This window comes from Camellia sinensis, chromosome 4 (assembly GCF_055761805.1).
Source record: "Camellia sinensis isolate YWXY chromosome 4, ASM5576180v1, whole genome shotgun sequence".
NCBI lineage: Eukaryota > Viridiplantae > Streptophyta > Magnoliopsida > Ericales > Theaceae > Camellia > Camellia sinensis.
This window is the reverse complement of record NC_138964.1, coordinates 8675976-8686685: the sequence shown is the minus strand read 5'-3', so window position 1 is coordinate 8686685 and position 10710 is coordinate 8675976. Positions and strand designations below refer to the sequence as shown.

The window sequence follows — 10710 nt, the reverse complement described above, 5'->3', positions numbered from 1 at the left end:
ATGCCTCTATATTTTTGTAATTTTTTTTCTTCTATGCCGCTCGCTTGGTAGTAATTTTTTACTGGGCCGTGATTCATACCCCTAGTGGGGATCGACCCCAGTGACATGGCGGCCCCCTATTCGCTGGAAAAATAAATAAATAAATAAATAATTTTTTTTTTACCCAATCAATAAGCTACACGCACGACCCCAGCACCCCGAGCTGGGGGTCTTAGGCATTTTCTTTTTTTACTTTCGTTTTCTATTCTATCAAATGTCAAAGATTGTAAAAAATATATTTTTATGTTGTGTTTGGTTGAGAAATTTAAAAAAGAATTTGAAAAGAAAAAGAAAAATATGTATAAACTAAATAAAATATTGGTATATTTTATTCTCATTTCACCTAATTTTTTTCTTTTCTTTTTCAAATCCCTCTTCAAATCCCCCAACTAAACACAGTATTAGAAAACATCTCGTCGAAACAAATGGACTTTATTTTACTTTTCTTTCTTTTATCTCTGCAATTGTTTATATAAATTCGACATCTAAAGTAGAAGTTTGAACTCTGTTAACAGTAGAACCCTGAAAGACCATAGAAGAATTTGATTACTTGCGAGCTATGTTCTGTGACATCTCTTTAAATTTGTTTCCCATTGCTATTATATTCAGCTCGTTGCATAATTTTCAGTTCTTCAAACACAAGAATACAAATTTTAATGAGCTCACTTCTCACTTAAAAGTAGATTTCCATCCAGAACTTGGCCAATGGAAAAACTTTCAAAAATTCTTAGTCTAGCAACATTTAAAAAAAAAAAAAAAATCATCATTCTGCTACATCAATTCACACAGTACACACTTTGTTAGATTGGGATACACTGATTTCCATGAATCTATCTTTTGTGCTGAATCTCTCCATCAAAGCCACCCATAAGTGGAAGCTAAATCTAGGAATTACTTTTATGTACCAGATCATCATCACACCACGGCACTCTGCTTCTCCCGATTCCGACATTGCATCCCCTGATTACTGAGCCTTCCTCCCTACTGCCATGGTCAAAAAGTGCCCCCAAATTTACCATCCGAACTAGGAAGCCATTCAACACTCATCAGCTTTGCTGCTGTTTTGGTTTGTACACATTCTGTGTAAACCTTTTAAGCAACCACAAAGCTCATTTGACAATCTTGCAGCATTTCCCGGGGATTGATCCAATTGTCGACAGAATTCCTCTATACAGTATTTCACCTCATAAGAAGTGAGTCTTCAATTCATATTTATGAATTCAGAACTCTTTACCAATCAAATGAGGGAATTCCTGAAACTAGAACTCGTTATCTATTGAAAGAGTTAGCTATGTTATCATCATAGTGCCCTCTCCATGCATTCCCACTGTCAGTTCCACTGCAAGCTTGTTTGGGAACCGGCACGTGACTAAGATCTCCGTCCAAACTCATTTGCTGCACCTCAGCAGATGACAGTATCTTTATGCTCTGAACACAACTCACAAACTCCCTGAAAACAATTTAAAATTTTACTCTTCAGAAATTAAACTAGGCAAAGAAAACATAGAGATGAGTGCACAATCTGTCTCCACTTACTCCCAAGGATCATCTCCAACGAGTAGTATGTCATTTTCATGATCTACATAGACAAGCTTCCACTCTGTTCTTTGCGAATCTTCTAGTTGTCCTTCAATCCCAAACATGCGGGCCAGATCATGCCTGAGCTCATCATAGCCCTTGTAACGGGTAACATCAATAGTTCTTCCCACCGAGCCACGCTTTTGAACCTGCATAAATTTTGAACTGGTATCAAGCAATTGTAAGAGAATACAATCAAACTTCACAAACTATTATTTCTATTTCTTTTCCTTTATATTTGAGTGATTCTCAAGAGATGAAGTGAACTATCAGACCTTTGTGTACGTTCGCATTCTCTGAGTCTGGTTAGCCCACAACCCACCATTCAGAACACCAGCCTCGTTGATTGCAACATCAGTTGAACATCCTGGTTTGAAAGACATGTTGGGTACCCCATACGACTGAGAACTCATTGCAGCAGTAGACAACTCTGTCTCGATATCCCTTGGCGTGCAACCATAATTGGACAGCAAGTTCTGAATGTCTTTCCCGGAATCAAAGCCCCTTGACAACAAAGCATCAGGTGTCAAACTATCAACATTAGTTGCAAAGGGAAGATTGTTGTTCCTAGACTGTGACTGAACATCCCCATCCATAGAAAAACTGGGGAGTGCGAAATTCTGTTGGAGGCCACTGGCGTCCAAGCAATATGACGTAGCAGAGGAAACATCCAATTGGTCAGTAACAGTTACTTTATATTTTTGTTGCTCAGGTCCTTTTGAGCCAGGCAACTCATGTTTGATCCGAATTTCAGGCTTGTTTTGAAGCTCTTGAACCATGTTAGTAGCAGGATCAACCACAGAATCCTCCACCAACACAGATGCTTTTTGTTGGTTCCTGCTCAGGAAATTTGACGGAGACACCTGGCAATTATTTGTAGAAGGTGAAGTTGAACATGACGGAGCATCCCCTTCTGTAAGACCAGAATGGGCTCTGATTGGTTTGTGCTGACCCTGAAGTTGGTTCACAAATTGCGGTGATTGCATAAGTGTCGATGTCGAGAAACTATTGCCACTGATTTGCTGATGCTGAGACAAAGGCAGATGTTGCAATTGCCGGTTCTGTTGATGGGCCTGTTGTTGCTGTGGAAGCTGAGGCTCCAAACGAGGGCTTACTGGGGATAACAGTTGTTGCTGCTGCTGCAATTTCTGTAGTAGCTGTAGTTGAAGACGCTGCTCCGAAAGGCTTTGCTGCAATGTACTTTGCCCTTGTGGATTCTGCGACAGGCTCGATTGCAATGATTGAAGAGACGTTTGTTGAAGTTGTGCTTGCTGTTGTTGCGGCGGCCTTTGGAGGATGCTTGCTTGTTCTATTTGTTGCTGATACTGCAAGTCCTGTGGTAATTGTGTCAACTGAGGCTGAATTGAATTCCTATTACTTGAAGCAATGCTTTGTTGGGATTGGGCATTCCTTGTTGATAGTTGTTGCTGCTGAACCTGAGAGTACGTAACTGGTTGCTGCAAATTTTGGTTCGGGATCTGGTTAGGGGTAATTATACTATTATTTACAAGAGATTGCGGTAATATCTGTTGTTGCTGTTGTTGTGGCTGTTGTTGCTGCTGTGGGTGCTGCTGCGGTTGTTGCTGATGCTGATGCTGATGCTGAGAATTGATAGAAGACTGTAACAATTGTTGCAGCTGCTGCTGTTGCGGGGGCCATGCCAGAGATTGCTGCATGGGTTGAACGACTTGTTGATTCTGTTTATTGGTTTTGCTGAACTGGAGATTTTGCGTAGAAAGAGCAGGGGCTTGAAAGTTCAACAACTTGGAAGGATCATCAGTGCTAAGGTTGTTGTGCATGGATGCTGCAGAACCAACAGGCGGGAAGAATCCTGTTTGTGCAGATGGAAACCGATGATTTTGTTGCATGCTCATCCACTGGACTAAACTTAAGCCGGGAAAGATAGAGCTTGACGCATCTTTTATGCCGAATTCATCGAGCCAGGGCATGCTTTGCTTGAAAACATTCTCCATGTCAGACTCGTCATCTGCAAAATCACTCGAGTAAGGAAAATAAGGACAGAAGATAGGTTGAAACAAATGTGAATAGTGTCGGCCTTCTTTAAGATCAAGATAAGACAATAAGTTCTGTAAACTGATCACTGCATTTCATTGAACTAAGTCCGAAGGGAAATTCAACCGGTCACTCGTTCTTTTGAGGATTAAGTGGATAGATAATTTAAAACCTAGAACCATCAACTTTCAAGGAGTCCCATCAACTAAATGGACAAGAGCAATGCATAAGCAAGCTTTTGGACCACACAATGCTCAGACCTATTTTAATCAAACATATTTCGAATCAGGATTCAGTTCCAAATCTATGGCACTAGCTAGCATAATCAGTACTTATATCCAACAAGCAAGACATGAAAGCATCAATGCGCCACCACTCCCTTGCCACCCCACTCAAATACAAAACAACTTACAAATTGGAAAATGTGGGATAGGCAAAGAATAGATTATCGGTGAAGGATACAATTGAAAAAACATGCGTTAGGCATCAGAATAAATACAAGACAAGAAGTTCATGACAATCTTCAATCTATGCCACTAAAATAGGGATTTTTTGGAAGTTCAGAAACAGCTAACTTCTATTACATGTATTATTGAATACAGTAATGTTACCTACTTGTGATAGATCAATTGCAGAAGTGTCATCCATACAAACTGAACTTGTATAGAAAATTCCTTACAGAATAATGTGGCTTATTTACTTCCATTCACTGGAAAACGAAAAACACATCTCTGTGGTTTATAATTGCAGAAATGCCACCATCACATGACTAACATCATTCTGTAAGAGTTTTTTGTATAAAACTTTTGTATGTTTAGCATTTTTTCCATTTTAGAAACATAGTCCAACTATGTATTCATTTACCCGGAGTATACTCCGTGAAAATTTGCTCACCTGGCAACCCTGGTTGTTTGGGAAACTTAGGTCTGAAAAATGGAGGTGGACATATGAAGAAAGGATTTACAACAGGTTCAACCTCCCAAATTGAAACTCGACTGGGACGGTCCCCAGCAGTTGATTCATCCCACCCAACCTGCCAACAATAAGTATGTTAAACTGACATGGAAAGTTGTAGATAAAAAAAAATAACACGAATTTATTTAACTAAATTGAGCATATAATCATTGACAGAGCTAATGATGGAAAAGGATTCATGTAGGCGGTCCCAATTGATTGGGACACAAGGTTTGGTTTGGTATCTAGAACTTGGGTAAAAGTGTTGAAGAGATCAACGAGTGTCCGATTCATCCAGTATTTTGAAATGCTTATACAGTTTAACCTCAACAAGTGAACAAACAATACCTGAAGATTGCGCCATTGTGAATTTTTCCACCGCATTGTATCCACATCACTGATACCTGTGATTGTACCCATGTATCTGCGCACTCCTGACTCCTCTGTCTCAAACATCATTCTGAACCGCATGCCCAGTGAAACTTGAGTATACATTGCTTTATTGTATTTGGCCAGTGGAATCACAAACTCAGAAGGGCTGGCCCTATTAAAATCAAATTATTTTCTTTCAGTACACACGATCTGGAAAATTCTGCAAAATTAATCAATTTATAAAAACACCAACTCAGATATGTTACTGTAGTACCTTGGATTATAAAATATAGTAAATGGGCTGTTATTTGCCGAGGCATGAGCAGCAGCAGCAAGAATTCCGATATGCATGCTGTCACTAGATATGACTGAAGAGGAAAGGGCAGGCTGCTGTCTATTAGCACGCCTTATACCCAAAAGAAGCTGTGATTTTTCATCCCTACATCCAACAAGATTTTCTCAGCTCAGCAACAAGACGAATAAAATAGATTGATAATCTCATTTTCTCAATAATATTTCTAGTACCTTATAAAAAGGACAGAATCTCCAGCAAAGAGTCGTTTAGAGCTAACGAAAACACTCCAACCTGTAGTCAACAGGTGTCTTTTTGGTTGGCCTGAAATTAAGAATATGAAGTTTTAATATTATTGTTCAGTTATTACCAACCCAATAAAACATCTATCACAAAAATTGAGTTGCTCAAAGTTGGTGCAAACAGGAAGCATACAATGTGTCCCCAACATCTCCATGAAGCAAAATTTTAATACAAATGAAACAGATGAATCCCTTTTTGAGCAAGTTATGTATCTCACCTCTTAAAGAGACGCAAAAAAGGGCAGCTTAAACTTTTAGATGAGTTGGAAGTTAACAATTTATCATTGTATTAGAACAAGAAATAGATCCTATGTTTGAACATCACCACCTACCTGGATAATTATAATACTTGCAAGTGTTTGGCTAGCTTATGAAAAAAAGCTTAGCTACACATGAGGAGACGTGTTGAGGATATAAATAATAAAATTATCCCTCTCTCTAACAGCTTAAGCTCTTAGATAAGATGGTGGTTGATAATTTAACATTTTGAAGTCATGAGATGGTGGTTAACAATTTAACATTGTGAATGCACCATAAAGACCTGGTCCTTGTCACTCTCTGATCCCACTCATTGTCTTCCAGCAACGGAAGGAGTTCAACCAATGTGAGGGGGCCCATGAAAAGACTTGGTCCTCCTTACTCTATGAATATACTCATTGTCTTCTAGCAACGAAAAGAGTGTAACTGATGTGAGAGGCCATGTTGAGGGTATAAATAATAAAGTTATTCTTCTCTCCACCTGCTTAAGTCTTTAGGTGAGGTGCTAGTTACATCATGAAAGCACCATAACCACTTTGTCATCATCATGTGACTAATTCGATCCCTCATAGATTAGTAGAATAAGTTAACACATAGATGATAGATCTTAGCCACCAGTTGGAAACATAGTCATTGTCTTCCATTCCAACAACAAGAGTTTAATTGAAGCATCAATCGAACATGAGAATAGGACAGCAGAAAAGAAAGAATGAAAGGAAACATTTTTAAAGGGAAAGTACCTCGATAAATGTGTCTGAATGTCCATGTCTGATCATGCAAGTCTTTAGCTACTATCTCCTGAGCAGGGGGTTGCATTGAAAAATCCTACCACACAACTTCTTGGTAAGCAATTAAGAAGGAAACACGTGCTCACTTTTCCATATTCACAAATTAAAATTTGAAATTGTTGCACATACTAGAGGTGGGAAGATTTTCTCAGCTGCTCGACGAGGTACAGAAAATCCACCATGAGTGCTTGTGTCACTAGCTGTTAGAGTTTTGCAGAAAAACTCTGTAGGTTGCCTGCTTTGCTTGAGGCCCATATCGGATATAAGTAACGCTTCCTGATCATACTGTAAAATAGAAATTCACAATGCTATTTCAGATAGGTTGATGTAACCTTTTCCCCTATCAAAAAGAAAAATAGGAAAGAGAAAAAGAAAAACTATGTCGGACGTATAGATAGTTGACTAAAGTTGAAACTTGAAAATAAATAGCCAACCTACCTTGCTAACAGGTTGAAGAGTCATCTGCGCATAGACCTCATCAGTCTCTGAGTCAGCCTGAACCAAAACATTAATGCGTGAGTTACAAATTGAGAAGATCATATATGTTTCTATCTTCTGACCATCGAAAGATTATGTCATTGCACCTGTACTGCATGTGACCTGCCACTCAGATTGCCCAATACTAGCCTAACTGGGTAAGTTCATCCAGAATATACTTGTTATCCATCTAAATTCACTACCCAAACAATTTAGTAAAAGCATTTGTTGTCGTGATTTCCGTTTTGTGTTTTACATAGCCACACCCAACAACCCCAAAAAAAGGAGGGTTGTGGTAGGTTGATAGCCAACATAAAAATTATAGTCACACCTTTATAAACATAGATAATAAGAATTATTCACCATGAGAATGGGGGGTGTGTTGAAGCCAAGTCTAGTGATAAATCAGCAAGGATTAGCTAGACCGTTTTCAGTAAGGGGAACATGGGTCGAGGCAATAAGAAATGGCATGATTACCTTAAGCTTAACTGAGTATATGACTTTGATTATAATTAAATGAAGGAAATAGATTTATGTAAACCAGCCAAAATATTGAGACGAAGCTTGTTGAGTGTAGATTTAAATGATTTGGACCATTGGCAATCCAAATAAGTGTCAAACTGCAGCACAGATGCAATACTTTTTCCCTAATTAACAAACAAATTAAATATAAAAAATAAAAATAAAATAAAAAAGGAATTCACTTCTTAAAAACTGTTGTGTTGAAAGATAGAAAGTTCTCATACATGTAAAGTGACATTATGTAGCATGCATATCAACTTGGAAGGAAGGTTAGGATAGTTTGGGATGCTATCAGTCTCCTTCTGCATTGATGCTGCAACCTGAGGATTGTAGTTGCAAAAGAATCTTCCATCAGAAACTAGAATCCATATTTCATAAATCTAGGAACAAAAGAGAAAACAACGTACTTGCTCACTGTGACCTTGAGGGAAGTATACCACAAGACTTCCAACAGGAGGCAAAGAAACAAGTGGACCCGCACAAGCATGCCATAATTCCGAATTAATAGCCTTCCTTTCCCCTGTTTGAATCCAAATGACAGTGTGACAATGACAAAGTCTCAAAACTCAAGAATTATAAAATACATGTTAAAGGTCTGAAAATCTATGTAACATTACATGAATTGAATTGACAAGCAAAAGTGGAACTCCTTTTAAGTTCAAAAGCAATTTCTTCATCCTTAGCTCAAGATTAATCTTTGAGGTAGAAGCAAGTAACAGTTTTCTAGGTGACAGGTGAGAACAATCAATTTAAGTAACTTTCTACGATCAGTATGACATTAGCCACAACAAGAAGTCAGCATTAAGCACAATTACTTATAAATGAGTACCAAGGAAATAACCTAGAAAGTCATGTTTTTCACAATGAAAATTAGAGTTGTTGCACAAAAACATATTCATAGTCACCAATTTTAAGTTAAACAAGGGCAAAACTATCAATAGTTAAGTACTAACATGATATAAAGTGTAATGAGAGTTAAATAGATTAATAAGGCTACATGACCTGTCCCTCCCTTTTGGTTGTACATTCATCAATAGCAAAAACAGTGAAAACACAAATCTCTCAACTTTTTAGGTATGCACAACAAATATTAGCCATGGCAACCAATATGGCAAGCGTATTTGAGGATAGTTAAAATTTATCTTTTGCGTGTTCTTTGGCTCACCAATAAAAGCTACATCATATAGCTGCATTTGTTAATAGTAATGGCGCACACAATCACAAACAGCTACAACAACTTAATAGCCAGCATCATTAATTAGTTGCTAATTAGACAACTACAATGCCATCTTTGGATTTTCAATGACAAACACAGTGAGAAGAAACTGTCAAATTATTTAAAGGAATCTGAAATTTTGACAGGTTCAGGTTCTACAACTGTACTTTTCCATCATTCAAGTGTAGTGATAATCTGCACAAAGATATTTACAAGGGTGCTTAAATCAATTTGAGGTTAGATTCGGGAGGGGGGAAGTAGGCATAAAAGTAAAATCTGTTTTTTTTAAAATAAATAAATAAATAAATCAACAGGTTTAGTAATTTCACTACTCCAGCTAAAAGATAATCATAAAAAAAAATTTTAAACAAGGAATGCAAAATCTGGAATGAAAATATGGGCCACCTGAATTCGGTTGCAAAATTAGCAATAATGGAAGGACTACACATGGTAAACATTGAATTCACTCAGATATTAGCAAAATACACAGGCTCTTTATAATGCTATAACCTCTACATATTCACTTTCTCTCTCTCTCTCTCTCTCTCACACACACACAAACATAGAGAGAGGGAGAGACAGGGATAACACAAGTAAATGAGATCACTTTCCCATTTTTCCATGAGATCTTCTTCATCAACAATTTTCAGCTCACCACTGAAGTTTCATTTTTTGAGTAGAAAAGGTTGCTCCTTTGACCCAACTTGAAGCCCTAAAAATGACTTGCAATCTTGATACTTAACAGTCAATTACTCAAATGCAAAGATAATAAAGCCTAACCCAAATAAATAGACTAGACAGGCCAATATATAGAAAGAAAAACTTCAAAGAAATGAAAATTGGAGGATCAAAAACACACAAATAGTACCCCACACACACCTTCTCCTGAATTTGGCAGATACCCATTTGATGCAGCCTTCATGTTGACAAATTCATGCAACGCCTACTTCTTCTGCTTCTTCTTCTTCAATTCTCAGTTCCTTTTTTCAAAACATTAAAACTTTTTCTTTGCTGCAAATTAACAAACACCTTTAAGTCCCCTCTTTTTCACACCTTTAAGTTGCCCATTTTTCACATTGAATCCAAATCTCTCTCTGCTCAAAATGCATAAAAACAAACTTGTAATTTTTTTACTTTACTAACCTTCAAATTCCAACTTCAAATTTGACAAATACAAACAAACATCAAATTCTCTTCCGATCTGCTTGAAAAAAAGGATTCTTTCGCTGGGACCAAACACAAACTGCTCAAAAAAATTCTCGGGAAACAAACAGAAGAATCAAGTAGGGGGTTGTGGGAGGAGATCGGGAGGCGGAGAATCGGAGGACGAGACGCCGGAGAATCGACGGCGGAGAGAGAGAGAGAGAGGGGTAAATAATTGGAAATTATGAGTTAGAGAGAGAGAGAGCTAAACAAGAGGCCGACATAAAATAGACTGGAGAGAATTAAAAAATGGAAGAAATATAATTATTACAAGGCGTGCTTTGCTCTGAGCAGACATTATTCTTCTTCTTCTCTCCTCATCCCTCAAATTCCTCTAAAATTCATCTCACATTCAAACCTCAATTCACATTATTAATTCATAATTGCTCTCTCTCTCTCTCTCTCTCTCTCTCTCTCGCTCTTAAACTTGATGGCCTTCTACTGTTGGACCATCTTAGCTTTAATAATGATACGTTGGGTGTAGTTTATTGATTTGTTGGATTTTTTTTTTACTATTTCAAATTTTATGTTAAAGTATTTAGGGTGTGTTTAATTTATGAATTTAGAGTGTAATTTGAAAAATAAGAAAAAAAAATAAGTAAAATATAATTATGATGGTCCAACACACCCTAAATACTTTAATGAAATATAACTTTAATGAAATATAAATATAAATAATTTATGAACCAAATACAT

At 37.4% G+C, this 10710-nt stretch overlaps 1 protein-coding gene across 1 annotated transcript; it reads right to left on the bottom strand.

Annotated features, from left to right (window-relative positions):
* Positions 1–611: 611 nt before the first annotated feature.
* Positions 612–10482, bottom strand: LOC114260388 (auxin response factor 19-like). The gene is made up of 14 exons (XM_028200469.2): positions 9955–10482; positions 9691–9822; positions 8003–8115; positions 7820–7915; positions 7035–7091; positions 6726–6881; positions 6549–6633; positions 5482–5572; positions 5231–5395; positions 4933–5128; positions 4525–4663; positions 1893–3604; positions 1576–1766; positions 612–1489 (listed from the first exon to the last, which is right to left on the bottom strand). Exons 2-14 carry the CDS (start codon positions 9731–9733, stop codon positions 1309–1311), a joined length of 3225 nt encoding a protein of 1074 aa, XP_028056270.2. The 5' UTR covers positions 9734–9822; positions 9955–10482; the 3' UTR covers positions 612–1308.
* Positions 10483–10710: the final 228 nt, after the last annotated feature.

What these genes read in the sequence shown, in the direction of transcription:
- LOC114260388 (XM_028200469.2), bottom strand. Translation starts at nt 9,733, where the DNA reads ATGAAGGCTGCATCAAATGGGTATCTGCCAAATTCAGGAGAAG. An exon ending in TACATAATGTCACTTTACAT is followed by an intron (nt 7,092 to 7,819) that starts GTATGAGAACTT and finishes GTTTTGGTTCAG; the next exon opens with GCTGACTCAGAGACTGATGA. An exon ending in GAATGCGAACGTACACAAAG is followed by an intron (nt 1,767 to 1,892) that starts GTCTGATAGTTC and finishes AAATTTATGCAG; the next exon opens with GTTCAAAAGCGTGGCTCGGT.